We start from the raw sequence: 18,201 nt of genomic DNA on the forward strand, positions 1-18,201 counted from the left end.
ACCAATGGGAGCGTCCGCCTCCCGCTGGAAGCCCCGCCCCCCTCCTCCGCCTTGTGGCGCTCAGACCGGTAAGATCCGCTTCTTATTCTCTCCTTCACTCTCACTAATCAATACATCACAGTGAGCGTCACCGTTCCAATAATCAACATTATCGATGGACGGACGCGGTCAGCCCGCCGCCGGGGGACTGCGCACGCGCACTGCGTTTCCTCCGCTTGGCTCGAAACGGAAACGTTGAGTTGTGTTGGGAACACTAAGGGTTAAATGGTGGAACAAACGGCAGGAAAGACGCCTTCTGCGGGGGGCGGGGCTTAATAGACCGGAAGTGACAAAACATTACAATTCAGAATGAAGTCAATTTTTTAAATATTTACAAATCGATAATAATATAAACATGTCTGTGAACTCACAGAGTTTAAAATGTGATTTTGTTTTGATTTGTGAATCTGTGACTTTCTGCCGTACTGGAACTGTACCCAGAACCTACATCTCCCAGAATGCAACGCCATATCGGCATTATCATTATCAATATTATTATTATTATTATTATAAATATTATTATTATCAATATTACATAAAGTTCACTTTCATGATTAAAAAAGCTCTTATTGAGCTTAAATTCATATTTAATTTGAACTCTAAGGGTTATTATTTAATTAGAGTTAAAAGCTCTGATACCAAACAAAACCTACTTACATACATTGGAACATTTTATTTGCCTCTTTGAAATTTCTACAATAGTTATATATTTTATATAAAATAGTATATATTATTATATAAAACATTTATATATTTTCTATAATAACTTTATAGAATATTTCTATAAAGTTCTGAATATTTATGCAGTGTGCTGGAGGAGCGATGCTAACACGAAGCTACCACCATGCTAACGTTTCCCGTAGCAACATGGACTCGTTGCTGTATATGGAGTGTGAGGAGGAGGAGCTGGAGCCGTGGCAACAGGTGGAGGAGGAAGAGCCTGGTAACCATGACAACCAGCACAGCCAGGGTGAGCGGTTCATCTGTGGTGGATTTCAGTCTACCTGTCTGCCTGTCTGTCCACCTGTCCACCTGTCTCTGTCTTTCTGTCCACCTGTCCACCTGTCTGTCAATCTGAAAGTGTTGGTTCGATTCTTCTGTCCCTCCCCCAGCTCCTCCTGCTCCACCCCCCTCCCTGCTGCTCCAGGCCTTGCCCCCGCCACAGCCCCCACCCCAAGTACAGGCTCCGCCCCTGGTACAGGCTCCGCCCCAGCCACATGCGCCGCCCTTCATCCTGACCCCCACCAGGACCTTCCTGCTGTCGGCCACTCGGGCCCCCGGCCAACCGTTTCTCCTCACCACGCAGGTGAAGGCACACACAGGAAGTGATGTCATCACAGGGAGTGGTCACCACACAAAATGTCATGTCATGCAGTGATGTCATCAGATTTCACTGAATACTTATAAGTATAATGTTTAAATATAAACTGTATGAACTGTGTGTGTACTTTGTGTGTGTACTACTCTGTGTACTGCAGGGCTTCCCCACCCTCCCTCAGCTCCTGGTGAACCTTCCGCCTCAGACTCTGCAGCCGCTGACCATCATCCAGCGTGAGCCACCTCTTCCCCCCGCCACAGGAAGTGCCCACAAGCAAGGCACTTTACATTACATTTCATTGATCAGACGCTTTTATCCAAAGCCACTTACAATTGTTCAAACACCGACGGACGCAGCCATCAGGATCAATCAGGGGTTAAGTGTCTTGCTCAAGGACACTACAGCATGCTAGCAGGAGGAGCCTGGGATCCAACCAGCAACCTTTGGATCACTAGACCACCAGCTCTACCGCCTGAGATACCATCCCCACGGCACTCTTTCACTACCTTCACCTCCACGTCTCTCTTCTTCCTCCTCTTTCTCTTCTTCCTTTCTCTCTTCAGAGCCCGCGTTTGGTCACATGGTTCAGTCCGTTTTGGCCCCCAGACCGACTGCCCCGCCCCCTGCCCCCGTCTCCATGGAAACGGGAGCCACAGGTCAGTAGCAGTGCTTGTACTGGATGTCACATGACGTCATGTTAAATAGTAGTTTTAATAATAAGATAATTATTAAGAATATGGCAGCAACTTAAACTGTTTCCCGTTTTGACCTGATCTCTGTTTTCAGTCCAAGCTGGCGTGGCCACTGTGGATGGAGCTGGTCTCCAGACACCCCCCGATGGCGGCAAAGCTACGCCTCCTCCCCCAGGAGGTGGTCAGTACCCGTTCTCACCCCGTGTTCGCATGCGGTGACAGAAACACTGTTTCCTGCCACAACCTGCTGTTCCTGGGCGTGTCCCCTCATTTGCATAGCCAGCCCTGTCCCCCCCCCGTAGCAGTGGATGGTTGGGATGTACCATTTCCCTCTCCCCCTCTCTCTCCCTTTCTCTCCCAGTAGATGGTTTGGATGTACCATCTCTCTCTCCCCCTCTCTCTCTCCCTCTCTCCCTCTCTCTCTCTCTCTCTTTCTCTCTCCCTCTCTCTCTCTCTCCCCCGCTCTCTCTCCCTCTCTCCCTCTCTCTCTCTCTCTCTTTCTCTCTCCCTCTCTCCCTCTCTCTCTCTCTCTCTTTCTCTCTCCCTCTCTCTCTCTCCCCCGCTCTCTCTCCCTCTCTCCCTCTCTCTCTCTCTCTCTTTCTCTCTCCCTCTCTCCCTCTCTCTCTCTCTCTCTTTCTCTCTCCCTCTCTCTCTCTCTCCCCCGCTCTCTCTCCCTCTCTCTCCCGCTCTCTCTCCCGCTCTCTCTCCCTCTCTCTCCCTCTCTCTCCCAGTGGAGAGAGAGGGAGAGAGATTTATTGTCAGTTTTAGTGTTGCGCGGGGTTTGTTTGGCGGATGGCGCCACTGCTGCCGCCGTCCCTCTCGCTCCATCATGGAGTGAGGGTCACACTGGACCCGGCTGTATGTGTGGAGGAGGTGCTGAAGGCTCTGGGGGAGCAGGTCGGACATGGTAATCTGCACTTTGCCTCCAGGCGGAATAAGGTTGTGGTGGCATTTGTGAAGGAAGAGCGCTTTGTCTCCCAGCCGGTCCGAGAATGGCTTAGTTATCGATGGCGCGTATCTCCAGGTGTCCCCGCTGGCCGTTCCCTACACCCGGGTCACGGTGTCGGGAGTCCTCCCGTTCATCCCCAATGAGGTGCTGGACCGAGAGCTGCAGCGCTTCGGGAAGATGATGAGCGGGTTCCGCACCGTGAGCCTGGGATGTAAGGATGAGAGATCAAAGCACGTCCAGTCCCTGAAGAGGGAGGCACTCATGGTAACTTGGTAACGCTCCGTCCCTGGACGTGTCATTTAGGGTAAAACACGAAACTGTACTATATGATCTATGCAAATCCAGGGGATGCTTGGTGCTTTCACTGTAAAGAGGAGGGACACATACGCAGTGCATGCCCGAACAGGCAGCGGGCTGCGGGACCCGGCTCTGGCGGCGGGGAGCGGGCTGCAGGGCCCGGCTTCGGCGGTGGGGAGCGGGCTGCGGGGCCCGGCTCCGGCGGCGGGGAGGAGCCTGGCCCCAGCGAGTGGGCCGTTGGGGAGGTGACGGGGCCCTGGGAGAGGGATGCAGTGGCAATCTGACGAAGCATGCTGCCATGGCGCCCAAGGCTGCCAGAGAATGAATGACTTCCTGTGTCTGGCTGCCAGAGAAGGAACGACTTCCTGTCTCTGGCTGCCAGAGAAGGAACGACTTCCTGTTGCCTTTGTCGCCGCATGTGTGAACGAAGGGTAATCCTGCAGGAAAATATCTATATCTATCTATTATCATGATTCAAAGTACTAACGCAGCAGATGTACTTCCTGCTATTCCAGTGGCGGACCCCGCCTCCAGCTCTGACTCCACCCCCAGGGTAGTGATGAGCGTGGAGGACTTCTACTACGGAACCTTCCAGGGGGACGAGGAGCTGCAGTCCCCCCCAGAGGCGCAACACCTCCTCTTCAAGTGTCACATCTGCAACTTCCACAGCAGGGAGAACCTGAGGTGATCTCAAATCAATATAATCAGAAATCAGTCTGATCACAAATCAAAGCGCTCCAGTTGAACTACATTGTTGAAGGAACAGTGGCCTCGTTGGGAAGCATATCATCAAATGCCCTCATGTGTATTCCGTGTACTTTACAGTATGTGTACTATGTGAGTAATCTGTGAGTACTCTGTGTGTACTCTGTGTACTCAGGATGATGCAGCACCTGGTGCAGCACTCTGACTTCTCTCTGCGTCTGGAAGCTGAAGATCTGAAAATCTGCAGATTCTGTTTCCGACATTTTTCATCTGAGCTACTGCTCCTGGAGCACCAGGGGAAAGTGCACGGCTCCCAACTTCCCGCCTGTAAGACCCACTTCCTGTTATTGACATCCAGCTGTAAGACCCATTTCCTGTTAGCTATGAGAACCGGCTTCCTCTTAGCTTCTGCTCCTCAAGCACTAGAGGAAGGTACACATCTCCCAGCTTCCTGCCTGAAAGACACATTTCCTGTTAGCAGCAGCCATTTCCTGTTAGCAACAGCCACTTCCTGTTAGCCTCCTTCTGTGTTCCCACAGCACTGTGTCGGATCTGTGAGTGGGCGTTCGACAGCGAGTCGGTTCTCCTGACCCACATGAAGAGCAGCCACAGACCTGGAGAGATGCCCTACGTCTGCAAGGTACTGTAGTAGTACAGTACAGTAGTAGCAGCCAGTACTACAGTAGTAATTCTGCACTACTGCAGAAGTACCACTGTAAGAAAGGATTTTCAAACATGAGTTACATGGAGAACAATAACCCCTCCTCTCCTCCTCTCCTCCATCAGATCTGTTCTTTCCGCTCCTCCTTCTACTCCTCCGTCCTCCTCCACTTTTCCTCCCTCCATGCAACCTCTTCTCTCCTTCTCTGTGTTTTCTGCCTCAAAGTTTCAAGAAACCACCTGACGTTCCAGCGCCACCTGCTGAGGCACCAGGTAGTGCAGAAACACACAGTTTACTTCCTGCCTCACAATGACCTCACTTCCTGTTTCACTTCCGGTGACCTCCCCCCTGCCTCCCGGTGACCTCACTTCCTGTCAGGTGGAGGGGGCGTACCCCTGCAGCCGCTGCCGCCTGCAGTTCGTGTCCCTGCAGGAGAAGCTGCAGCACAGGAAGCAGCACCGCAGCTTTCTGTTCCCCCCTCAGCTGAGGGGGCTGCCGCCGGGGGCCAAGGTACACATCCAGTACACCCTGATACATTCCAACCACACCCTGAACACACCCCGAGTACACCCTGATACACCCCAACCACACCCTGAACACACCCCGAGTACACCCTGATAACCCCAACCACACCCCGAACACACCCCGAGTACACCCCAATACACCCAACCACACCCTGAACACACCCCGAGTACACCCTGATACACCCCAACCACACCCTGAACACACCCAAAGTACACCCTGACACACCCCAAATACACCCTGAACACACCCTGAGTACACCCTGATACACCCCAACCACACCCTGAACAAATGCCGATCACCCCCTGATACACCCCAACCACACCCTGAACACACCCAAAGTACATCCTGATACACCCCAACAACACCCTGAACACACCCTGAGTACACCCTGATACACCCCAACCACACCCTGACTACACGCTGATACACCCCAACCACACCCTGACACACCCCGACTACACCCTGATACACCCCAACTACACCCTGACCACACACTGAACACACCCCGAGTACACCCTGATACACCTCCACCTCACCCTGCACACACCCTGAACACACCTTGAGTAAATCCTAATACACACTGACTACACCCTCAGTACACCTGATCACATCTGGATAAGGGCTCGTCGCCTCCCAGCTGTCATTAGTCCTGACGTTGCCTCCTTAGTGGTGATTTATAGACACAACATGGCAGGATTGTAGTACAGAGCCCTGGGGAACACCACAGTTAACTAACTAAAGGTCTTCTGTGGTAGAACCTGAACCAGGACACAAGTCTTAGTAAGAATGTTTATAACAGTAGTAATATTACTAATAATAGTACTTATATTAGTAATCATAGTAATGGTAATACAGAGTAGGTGTTGGAATCTAGTATTAAACGATTGGCCTGAAAAGATTCAAATTGATGATTAAAATGTGTGATCAATAATCAGTTGTGCTACCCTTTGGAAACTTGCAGTGAGTTACAGTTACAGTGAGTAGTACTGCTAGTAGTACAGCTATTAGTACTGCTAGCAACACTGCTTATAATACTGGCAGTAATACTACTGGGTGTAAGTACTGTGTTTTGTGCTCAGGTGACTGTCAGGACTTTGAGGAGCAGAAAGGCTCCGCCCCCGTCCGAGGAGGGGAGCCACGCCCTCCTGCACCTCAAACCAATCAGCTTCTCCAGCCACTCCCACAAGCAGCCAATCAGTCTTCTAGGCTCTGCCTCCAGCCTGCCAGGGCCCGCCCCCAACGCACCACCACGCAGGAGGAGCCAGGCTAACACGTTAGCTCCCACACACACAGCTCTACCTGCAAACTCAGGGAGATCGCTAGCCGATCCCATCTGCAGCCATGCTTTGGCTGCAGATGGCTAACACAATTAGCCTGCTGAAACCCGTCTGTCCAGTACAGAGGCAGCGACGGGCTGCAGGCTAACGGTGTTCGCCCAATGCATGGCTGCAGATGGGAAGCGTTACTCCAGTTTACGCTTAAAATGTCACTTGTATTATTTTGTGTGTGGGGAGGGCTGGAATACCAGTACTGACCAGTGTCACCCCCCCAGTACGTACTGGTCAGACACACTGGTCTGCAAGGAGTGCGGTGTAGAGGCCTCGGACCTGGCGGACCACTACCCAGCGCTGGCACTGTGCCCACTCTGCCGCTACAGGACTTGCTGCTGCCGCGCCTACGCCCTGCACATGGTCCAGTAAGTACTGCCAGTACACCCTGCAGGTACTGCCAGTACACCCTGCAGGTACTGCCAGTACACCCTGCATGTATTGCCAGTACGGTATTTGTGTATTTGTGTATGTATAAGAACAATAAGTACAACTCAAACTAAAACTGTGGAGACACTTTTAATAATCCTGTTTCAGGATCCATGGACCCAGAGACCAGGACCTCCCTCTGCACCGCCAAGCCCCGCCCTGGTACGAGATCTCTAAGCCCCGCTCACTCTCACCTGGAAGTACCTGTCTGTCTGTCACCTGTCTGTCTCTCACATGTCTGTCTCTCATCCAGCTGTTTCCAGCTGGAGTGTTCACTGTGTGGCGTCGTGTGTCAGAGCGGAGACAAAATGGCCGCCCACCTTCTGCTGAACCCGGACCACTGCACTGCCATTTGCAAAACCAGAAGTAGGTGTGACTTCAACAACAGTTACCCCAGTTAGCCCAGTGGGGACCCAGTTAGGCCAAGTGGGACTCAGTTAGACCCAGTGGAACTCAGTTAGACCGAGATGGACTCAGTTAGACCAAGTGGGACTCAGTTAAGACCAAGTGGGACTCAATTAGACCCAGTGGGACTCGGTTAGACCCAGTGGGACTCGGTTAGACCCAGTGGTACCCGGTTAGACCCAGTGGAACTAAGTTAGACCAAGTGGGACTTGGTTACACCAAGTGGGACTCGGTTAGACCCAGTGGGGCTCGGTTAGACCCAGTGGGACTCGGTTAGACCCAGTGGTACCCGGTTAGACCCAGTGGGATTCAGTTAGACCCAGTGGGACCCGGTTAGACCCAGTGGGATCCGGTTAGACCCAGTTAGACCCAGTGGGACCCAGTGGGACGCAATAAGACCCAGTGGGACCCAGTTTAGACCCAGTAATCCCAGACCACTGCATGGTCTACAACATTGGTTCCCAGCCTAGGACCTGGAACCTTTGAGGTTTGCTAAATACCAGGGGGCGGGTCTTGAGGGTGGGAAGAGCTCTTAGAGCCATAGGTTGTAAAGGTCACTTCCTGTCTGACAGCCTATGAAGAAGCAGACATCCAGCTGTGTGAACCAAAGCAGACCAGACCCGACCAGATGGACCAGCAGAACCTTCCAGAGCCATCCTGGACCCGTGCTGAGGAGACCAACCCCGAGGGTCTGAATCACTTCTGTTTCACGCAGGCCAGCGGCCCCACCCACTTCCTGCCGCACTCCGCTGACGCCATCGACTACTTCTACCTGATGTTCCCGCCTTCGCTGCTGGAGCTCATCGTCAAGGAAACCAACTCTCATGTCAAAATGTGCCACTTCCTGGGCGTGGCCTGCAGCTGGACCCCCCTCAGCCTACCGGAGCTCAAATGTTTCATTGGCCTGGTGGTCCTGATGGGGATCCAGAACCTTCCGGACCCATCCCAGTTCTGGTCCCCATCCCACCACGAGGCAGACGTCTTCAAGCGCACCATGAGCTTCAAGCGCTTCCAGGAGATCGCCGCCAACATCCGCATGGGAAGTTTCATCACAGCAGAGTATCGTGGCCACTGTAACCATGACGACCCATTGCACATCTTCAGGCCCATGCTGAAGATCCTCAGCAAAGCTTTATGGCGCGCGTACCAACCCAACTGCTGCTTGACCATCGACCGGTCTCCGCTGCCGAACCTAGAGGAGGACGCCTTCCGGTGGAGAACCAGCGGACCCCCGCAGGTCTGGCTGCTCTGTGACTCCAAATCCGGCTACTGCCATCGCTTCCTCATCCAGATGGAGAAGATCCTCCAGGAACCTTCTGGCGCCCAGGTGGAGAAGAACCTCCAGGAACCCTCTGGCTCCCAGGTGGATAAGAACCTCCAGGAACCTCCTGGCCTCCAGGTGGAGAAGAACCTCCAGGAACCCTCTGGTTCCCAGATGGAGAAAAGCCTCCAGGAACCCTCTGGCTCCCAGATGGAGAAGAGCCTCCAGGAACCTTCTGGCGCCCAGGTGGAGAAGAACCTCCAGGAACCCTCTGGCACCCAGGTGGAGAAGAACCTCCAGGAAACTTCTGGGTCCCAAGTGGTGAAAAACCTCCATGAACCCTTTGGCTCCCAGGTGGAGAAGAACATCCAGGAACCCAATATCTCCCAGGTGGAGAAGAACCTCCAGGAACCTTCTGGCTTCCAAGTCGTCCCACACTTGGTACAGGGTCTGGAAAACAAGCACCACCAGCTCTACCTGGCCAACTCCCTGGCCTCCGCCCCCCTGCTGGAGCAGCTCCTGGACCAGGGTCTCTACGCCTCCAGTTCTTTCCCAGCACTTAGTCCCATCCTGTCCAGGGAGCTCTGGGACGATGGCCAGCTAGAACGAGCCGGGGACTTCCTGCAGTGGCGCCGCGGCCCCCTGCTGGCCACGCGCTGGAAGGATGCCAAGGAGATGGGCTGCCTGAGCACCAACGCGGCACCCTCCAGCTGCGACACGGTTTGGCGGCGCTCCCAGAGCCGTGCCGGCGAACTAGAGCCGATGCAGCGGCCCATGGCCTTCCGCCTCCTACAGGAGAACATGCGGGGCGTGGACATCTGCAAGCAGCTGCTGGCCTGCAACCCCCTGGGGGGCGTCCCGCAGGACCGGCGCTGGAGGAGCCTCCTCTGGTTTCTGCTCAACCTCAGTGTCGTCAACGCCTTCATCGTGTTGCGCGAGAGCCGACGCGACTTCCCGCCTGCCTGGGTCCAAGATGGCCTCTTCTCGCAGGTCAACTTCCGTCGCCGGCTGGGCGCCCAGCTTGCCAGGTGTGGCCGTCGCTACCTCCAGGTCATGGAGATTGAGATGATGGAGAGGTCTGGGCGGCGGGTAGAGGAGGTCGACTTCACCAAACAGCGCCACCACCTGGTGAAGATCAGCAGCATCTGCAAGCGTTGCAGGAACTGCAACATGAAGAATGTTCGGCACGAGAGCGTGTTTGGCTGTGCAGTGTGTCGCGCAAACCTGTGCCAACAGCCACACTGCTTCTGGGAGTACCATGGCATGCCGCAGCACACCGGTCTGTTATACCGCCACCTATCTCTGTGTAGTAATACTGTATGTAGTACCACGGCATGCCGCAGCACACCAGTCTGTTACACCGTCCTTATCACTTTGTAGTTGTACTGCATGTAGTACAACGGCATGCCGCAGTACAACGGCATGCCGCGGCACACCGGTCTGTACACCACCCCCTATCATTGTGTAGTACTACGGCATGTAGTTCTACTGTGTGTAGTACTACTACATGCAGTATTCGTACATCTAGAACTACTGCACTGTCTCACTATCTGATGTTTTTCAGGGTCGACTAAGATCGGCTTCGTCAGAAACCTGATCAGGTGAGAACGTCCTGAAATTTATTGATTGATCGGTGGAGTGATCGGTGTCCTCCAAGGGAGCAGCCACTTCCTGTTTGTTAATCCTGTTTGTTCTTCCTGTTTTTGAAGGTTTTAGTTTAAAAAAAAATGTGCATGTGTTTCTTATTAAACCTATGCTTCCTCTGTATTGTGAATTGAAAGTCTGAAATCCCTTCTGCTTTCTGCTTCCTGTTTCCTGCTGCAGTGGAAAGGTTGAGTTTGAAGGCGAAGCGCTGGAGGAGCTGGACTTGGACTCGGACTCAGAGGAAGACAAGATGGAGGAGCACAAACTCCTTAGAGTAGCAGAAGCTTCAGAAACCAGAGGGGATACTCCAGAGGCAGTTAGCCAATCAGAGGCCTCGGAGCCCCCGGCTCCACTCCCTGGGGGCGGCCAGGAGGTGCTGAGCGCCCGGCAGCTCCGGGCCACCCTCCTGGCGCTGTGCAGCGGGGTCCGCCAGGCCGCGCTGCAGTTCTCCGTGGCTCCGGACCTCCTGGCCCTGTGGCTGGAGGTGGCCGGTAGAAGGTGGCGAGGAGAGGCGGCGGTGCAGGGGGAGGAGCTTCTGGTGGAGTGGCTGCTTTGCACGAGGGAGCAGGGTGTGGCCGTGACGGAGAACGGGCTGTTTCGGAAGGCGTCCGCGCTGACGCAGAGTGGAATATTTGCCGAAGCTTTCCGGATCTCCTATGACTGGGCCGTCGGCTTCATGCTGCGCTTCAGGCTGGGCCCTCCGGACCCTGGCGAGGCCCCAGACCCCCTTCTCCCGCGGGTACTAAGGGACCGTGCCCGGAGCTTTGCCCGCTTCACCCGGAGGCTTGTGGTGCAGCGGCGCCTGGCCCCCCGGGATGTGGCGGCCATGGACGAGCTTAACGTCTTCCTGGACGTCGGTGCCGCCACGCCGACGCTGAGGTTCCACGGCTCCACAGTACCCCTGCTGACGGTGCTTTTGACGGCGCTGTCCGACGGCTCGCTGCTCCCCCCACTGGTGCTGCTGAGGGGCCAGGTGGAGGGGGTCCGCCCTTCAGACTCAGTGCTTCTGGAGTCCAGGCCACGTGGCTTCACTCCCGAGGAGGGCCTGCAGGTCTGGACCGACCAGGTCTGGAGGCCCCACGCTGGCACAGCAACCCCCCGCAGGAACCTGCTGGTCCTGGACCGGCACGGGGGCCACATGGCAGACCGCTTCCTGTCCACACTGGGGCGCACCGCCACGTTGCCTGCGCTAATCCCGGCCGGGTGCAGCCTCCACCTGCAGCCGCTGAGTGTTTGTGTGCTGCCGGCGCTACAGCGCCTCCTGGTGCGCCATTGGGAGCGCTGCTGCACCCAGACTTCCGCCACCGACACCATGATCCACCAGGAGCTTCCACTAGAGGGCCCCCGGACCTCCACCACCGACACCATGACCCAACGGGACCCTCCACTTGAGGGCCTCCGGACCTACACCACCGACACCATGACCCACCAGGAGCCTCCACCAGAGGGCCTCCGAACCTCTACCACCGACACCATGACCCACCGGGAGCCTCCACCCGAGGGCCTTCAGACCCCCACCACCGACACCATGACCCACCAGGGGCCTCCACCCGAGGGCCTCCGGACCCCCACCACCGACATCATGACCCGCTGGCTCCTAGAAGCGCTGAGTTGCCTGGTGGAGCGTGTGGAGCAGCGCGTGGAGAAGTCCTTCCTGCTGATGGGCCTCCTGGGGGGGCAGGACCAAGAGGATGTCCCCAGCCAATCAGAGCTCATCAACAGCCTGGAGCAAAGCATGCTGGGAGCTGGAGTCCTGGAGCAACCACAGGGAGAGACAGAGGAGGATAGATGAAGGAAAGGAGGAGGAGGAGGAATCTTCATCTGGTGCTAAAATGAGACAATGTGAAAGTTTTACTTTGAAATAAATAAAATCAACAATTATTGTTTTGATTTGATTTGATGAAGATGCCTAAGTAGTTAAGAGAGAGACAGGTAGATGAACAGACAGATAGGGAGACAGACAGACAGGGAGATGGACAGAGAGACAGACGGGTATCACGTTTATCTGGCCACATAACTCGGCTGTAACCTGTCTCTTTCAGAATAATAAAATATATTCATTGTATCAGAAGATTTAAATGGGGAAATTAGTTAAAAGTAGTTGTATAAACTAGTTATAAACGACTTATGTCAAGTAGTTATAAATGACTTATAAAGTAGTTGTATAAACTAGTTATAAACGACTTATGTCAAGTAGTTCTAAATGACTTATAAAGTAGTTGTATAAACTAGTTATAAATGACTTATGTCAAGTAGTTATAAATGACTTATAAAGTAGTTGTATAAACTAGTTATAAACGACTTATGTCAAGTAGTTATAAATGACTTATAAAGTAGTTGTATAAACTAGTTATAAACGACTTATGTCAAGTAGTTATAAATGACTTATAAAGTAGTTGTATAAACTAGTTATAAACGACTTATGTCAAGTAGTTATAAATGACTTATAAAGTAGTTGTATAAACTAGTTATAAATGACTTATGTCAAGTAGTTCTAAATGACTTATAAAGTAGTTGTATAAACTAGTTATAAACGACTTATGTCAAGTAGTTATAAATGACTTATAAAGTAGTTGTATAAACTAGTTATAAACGACTTATGTCAAGTAGTTATAAATGACTTATAAAGTAGTTGTATAAACTAGTTATAAACGACTTATGTCAAGTAGTTATAAATGACTTATAAAGTAGTTGTATAAACTAGTTATAAACGACTTATGTCAAGTAGTTATAAATGACTTATAAAGTAGTTGTATAAACTAGTTATAAACGACTTATGTCAAGTAGTTCTAAATGACTTATAAAGTAGTTGTATAAACTAGTTATAAATGACTTATGTCAAGTAGTTATAAATGACTTATAAAGTAGTTGTATAAACTAGTTATAAACGACTTATGTCAAGTAGTTATAAATGACTTATAAAGTAGTTGTATAAACTAGTTATAAATGACTTATGTCAAGTAGTTATAAATGACTTATAAAGTAGTTGTATAAACTAGTTATAAACGACTTATGTCAAGTAGTTATAAATGACTTATAAAGTAGTTGTATAAACTAGTTATAAACGACTTATGTCAAGTAGTTATAAATGACTTATAAAGTAGTTGTATAAACTAGTTATAAACGACTTATGTCAAGTAGTTATAAATGACTTATAAAGTAGTTGTATAAACTAGTTATAAACGACTTATGTCAAGTAGTTCTAAATGACTTATAAAGTAGTTGTATAAACTAGTTATAAATGACTTATGTCAAGTAGTTATAAATGACTTATAAAGTAGTTGTATAAACTAGTTATAAACGACTTATGTCAAGTAGTTATAAATGACTTATAAAGTAGTTGTATAAACTAGTTATAAATGACTTATGTCAAGTAGTTATAAATGACTTATAAAGTAGTTGTATAAACTAGTTATAAACGACTTATGTCAAGTAGTTATAAATGACTTATAAAGTAGTTGTATAAACTAGTTATAAACGACTTATGTCAAGTAGTTATAAATGACTTATAAAGTAGTTGTATAAACTAGTTATAAACGACTTATGTCAAGTAGTTATAAATGACTTATAAAGTAGTTGTATAAACTAGTTATAAACGACTTATGTCAAGTAGTTCTAAATGACTTATAAAGTAGTTGTATAGTTTAGTGAGTTAGTTTCTCCCGTTCCTTCTGGAACATTGGGCGACAAGCCCCCACCATTTGCTCCTGACCAGAATGGCTTCTTCTCGTTGTTTCCGTAACATGCTTTTTTTTACGGGGTGAGGTTGTTAACCCCACGCCCAACCCCCAACCTGGAGGACCGGGTGCTGACTTACCCGTGTAACAAAGGCATTCTCGGCAGTGCTGACTTACCCGTGTCACAAAGGAATTATTATTATCATTATTATTGTAATCATTATTATATATTTACAATAATAATAATAAGTTCGAGCCGTTCCGTCAGTAACCGTCTATAGAGAAGGGGGCCGCGGCAGACTGCAGCTGGCAGCCGCCGGCGAGCTCGTAGACGTGGTGGTGGTGGTGGTGCGAACCGCCGAGTGTCATGCCCAAGGTGGACCGCCAAGCGTCATGCCCAAGGTCTCCTCTCCGATGCATAACTAGCTATAAACGACTTATGTCAAGTAGTTATAAATGACTGATAAAGAAGTTGTGTAAACTAGTTATAAACGACTTATGTCAAGTAGTTATAAACTACTTATAAAGTAGTTGTATAAACTAGTTAGCCAGGGGAACCGGCTGGACACTGAAGTGGTTTCAACTCAGCGCTCAGTAACTGTTCATCTGTTACTACAGTGGTACCTCGACTTAAGACTGTAATTGGTTCTATAAGAACGGTCGTATGTTAAAACAGTCTTATTTCGAAGCAATTTTTCCCATATGAATGATGAAATCATGAAGGGTGAAAATAAACAAAATACACAGCACAACCACAGTAAATATGGAAAAATATTGATGCGCCACAAACTACGTGCACACACCATGTAGGTTGCCCGCTGACTGAGAATGAACATGGCCGCCGACGCGCCAACTGCAAAATTCCACGGTCATATCTTGCAGCAGTCGGTCCCAAGTCGATACAAGTTTTCGTGACTATCGCTACTCGTATCTTGGATTAGTCGTAAGTAGATGCAGTCGTAAGTCGAGGTACCACTGTACTCTAAAAACGATGACGGTGGAACTATGAGCTTGTGGTGGAGCAGCAACTTTCAAGTTTCGTAACAGTGACAGAGACGTTAACACAAGAAATGAGAACAACGCAGGACAAGATGGAAGTGGACATGACGATGCCACCAATAACAAAGTGGAAAGTCAAAACAAGATTTTTGGTTCTTCCTCCTCGTTTCTCCACCTCAGGGACAGAGATGCACCAACATCTTTCTATGTTTAACTTGTTTATGTTGTTTAACTCATCTGGGCATACTGGGAGTTTGTAATGATGGTCAGTTTGTAATGATGGTCAGTTTGTAGTGATGGTCAGTTTGTTATGATGGTCAGTTTGTAGTGATGGTCAGTTTGTAGTGATGGTCAGTTTGTTATGGTGGTCAGTTTGTAGTGATGGTCAGTTTGTAGTGATGGTCAGTTTGTTATGATGGTCAGTTTGTAGTGATGGTCAGTTTGTAGTGATGGTCAGTTTGTTATGATGGTCAGTTTGTAGTGGTGGTCAGTTTGTAGTGATGGTCAGTTTGTAGTGATGGTCAGTTTGTTATGGTGGTCAGTTTGCAGTGATGGTCAGTTTGTAGTGATGGTCAGTTTGTAGTGATGGTCAGTTTGTTATGATGGTCAGTTTGTAGTGATGGTCAGTTTGTAGTGATGGTCAGTTTGTAGTGATGGTCAGTTTGTAGTGATGGTCAGTTTGTTATGATGGTCAGTTTGTAGTGATGGTCAGTTTGTAGTGATGGTCAGTTTGTAGTGATGGTCAGTTTGTAGTGATGGTCAGTTTGTAGTGATGGTCAGTTTGTTATGATGGTCAGTTTGTAATGATGGTCAGTTTGTAGTGATGGTCAGTTTGTTATGGTGGTCAGTTTGTTATGATGGTCAGTTTGTAGTGATGGTCAGTTTGTTATGATGGTCAGTTTGTAGTGATGGTCAGTTTGTTATGATGGTCAGTTTGTAGCGATGGTCAGTTTGTAGTGATGGTCAGTTTGTAGTGATGGTCAGTTTGTTATGATGGTCAGTTTGTAGTGGTGGTCAGTTTGTAGTGGTGGTCAGTTTTTTATGATGGTCAGTTTGTAGTGATGGTCAGTTTGTTATGGTGGTCAGTTTGTAGTGATGGTCAGTTTGCAGTGATGGTCAGTTTGTTATGGTGGTCAGTTTGCAGTGATGGTCAGTTTGTAGTGATGGTCAGTTTGTTATGATGGTCAGTTTGTAGTGATGGTCAGTTTGTTATGGTGGTAAGTTTGTAGTGATGGTCAGTTTGTAGTGATGGTCAGTTTGTTATGATGGTCAGTTTGTAGTGATGGTCAGTTTGTTATGGTGGTCAGTTTTTAGTGATGGTCAGTTTGTAGTGGTGGTCAGTTTGTAGTGGTGGTCAGTTTGTTATGATGGTCAGTTTGTAGTGATGGTCAGTTTGTTATGGTGGTCAGTTTGCAGTGATGGTCAGTTTGTAGTGATGGTCAGTTTGTAGTGATGGTCAGTTTGTAGTGGTGGTCAGTTTGTAGTGATGGTCAGTTTGCAGTGATGGTCAGTTTGTAGTGGTGGTCAGTTTGCAGTGATGGTCAGTTTGTAGTGGTGGTCAGTTTGCAGTGATGGTCAGTTTGTAGTGATGGTCAGTTTGTTATGATGGTCAGTTTGTAGTGATGGTCAGTTTGTAGTGATGGTCAGTTTGTTATGATGGTCAGTTTGTTATGATGGTCAGTTTGTAGTGATGGTCAGTTTGTAGTGGTGGTCAGTTTGTAGTGATGGTCAGTTTGTTATGATGGTCAGTTTGTTATGATGGTCAGTTTGTTATGATGGTCAGTTTGTAGTGATGGTCAGTTTGTAGTGATGGTCAGTTTGTAGTGATGGTCAGTTTGTTATGATGGTCAGTTTGTAGTGATGGTCAGTTTGTTATGATGGTCAGTTTGTTATGATGGTCAGTTTGTTATGATGGTCAGTTTGTAGTGATGGTCAGTTTGTAGTGATGGTCAGTTTGTAGTGATGGTCAGTTTGTAGTGATGGTCAGTTTGTTATGATGGTCAGTTTGTTATGATGGTCAGTTTGTTATGATGGTCAGTTTGTAGTGATGGTCAGTTTGTAGTGGTGGTCAGTTTGTAGTGATGGTCAGTTTGTTATGGTGGCTAAATGTCTAGATCTCTCCATTCTGAGGTGACTCCATGTTTGACCAAACGCTCTCTGCTGCTTAAACATTAAAACACAGTACAAAGGTCAAGGCTTTAAGCCCCGCCCACTGGCATGGTGACATTTAAGCCCCGCCTACTGACACGGTGACGTCAGACGCTTGAGCCCCGCCCACTGGCCGCTCCTCAGCAGGAAGAGTTGTTGTGCAGAATGGGTCAGAAACACTTTTCTTATGTCGAAATTCTAATAACTTTAAAACTTTACACTTTGCAGGTTTTATTTCTCTCAATCTGGATTCTTTGAGCTGATTCGGGTTAATTAATGAATTCGATTTTATTTCAGTGATTAATTTAATTAATTCATACACTCAAGGAGTTTAAAGTGTTTAAAGTGTTTAAATGGTTAAAGTGTTTAAAGTGTTTAAAGTGTTTAAATGGTTAAAGTGTTTAAAGTGTTTAAAGTGTTTAAATGGTTAAAGTGTTTAAAGTGTTTAAAGTGTTTAAATGGTTAAAGTGTTTAAAGTGTTTAAAGTGTTTAAAGGGTTAAAGTGTTTAAATGGTTAAATGGTTTAAAGGGTTAAAGTGTTTAAAGTGTTTAAAGTGTTTAAAGTGTTTAAATTGTTTAAATGGTTAAAGTGTTTAAAGGGTTAAAGTGTTTAAATGGTTAAATGGTTTAAAGGGTTAAAGTGTTTAAAGTGTTTAAAGTGTTTAAAGTGTTTAAATGGTTAAAGTGTTTAAAGTGTTTAAAGTGTTTAAAGGGTTAAAGTGTTTAAATGGTTAAATGGTTTAAAGGGTTAAAGTGTTTAAAGTGTTTAAAGTGTTTAAAGTTTTTAAAGTGTTTAAAGTGTTTAAATGGTTAAAGTGTTTAAAGTGTTTAAAGTGTTTAAATGGTTAAAGTGTTTAAAGGGTTAAAGTGTTTAAAGTATTGAAAGGGTTAAAGTATTTAAACTATTTAAAGGGTTTAAGCCTAGTTGCCACGACTGTGACAAGTTGTAATGGTGGTGAGTTTGTAGTGATGGTCAGTTTGTAGTGATGGTCAGTTTGTAGTGATGGTCAGTTTGTAGTGATGGTCAGTTTGTAGTGGTGGTCAGTTTGTAGTGATGGTCAGTTTGTAGTGATGGTCAGTTTGTTATGATGGTCAGTTTGTAGTGATGGTCAGTTTGTTATGAT

At 48.5% G+C, this 18,201-nt stretch overlaps 1 protein-coding gene across 1 annotated transcript; it reads left to right on the forward strand.

The window, feature by feature from the left end:
• The first annotated feature begins 45 nt into the window (after positions 1 to 45).
• Positions 46 to 12,074, forward strand: pogzb (pogo transposable element derived with ZNF domain b). The gene is made up of 18 exons (XM_080005731.1): positions 46 to 68; positions 903 to 1,009; positions 1,152 to 1,345; positions 1,518 to 1,590; positions 1,921 to 2,013; positions 2,144 to 2,230; positions 3,811 to 3,979; positions 4,176 to 4,327; positions 4,540 to 4,640; positions 4,787 to 4,933; positions 5,040 to 5,171; positions 6,266 to 6,459; positions 6,739 to 6,882; positions 7,052 to 7,105; positions 7,197 to 7,309; positions 7,921 to 9,888; positions 10,174 to 10,210; positions 10,434 to 12,074. The coding sequence occupies exons 2-18, from the start codon at positions 907 to 909 to the stop codon at positions 12,043 to 12,045; spliced, it is 5,373 nt and encodes a 1,790-aa protein (XP_079861857.1). The 5' UTR covers positions 46 to 68; positions 903 to 906; the 3' UTR covers positions 12,046 to 12,074.
• The last annotated feature ends 6,127 nt before the right edge of the window (positions 12,075 to 18,201 follow it).

This window comes from Zeus faber (assembly GCF_960531495.2).
Source record: "Zeus faber genome assembly, chromosome: 8".
NCBI lineage: Eukaryota > Metazoa > Chordata > Actinopteri > Zeiformes > Zeidae > Zeus > Zeus faber.

Coding starts and splice junctions, on each gene's coding strand:
- pogzb (XM_080005731.1), top strand. CDS start 907: ATGGACTCGTTGCTGTATATGGAGTGTGAGGAGGAGGAGCTGGAGCCG. Junction 3,980..4,175: donor CACAGCAGGGAGAACCTGAG/GTGATCTCAAAT, acceptor CTGTGTACTCAG/GATGATGCAGCACCTGGTGC. Junction 4,934..5,039: donor GCCACCTGCTGAGGCACCAG/GTAGTGCAGAAA, acceptor ACTTCCTGTCAG/GTGGAGGGGGCGTACCCCTG.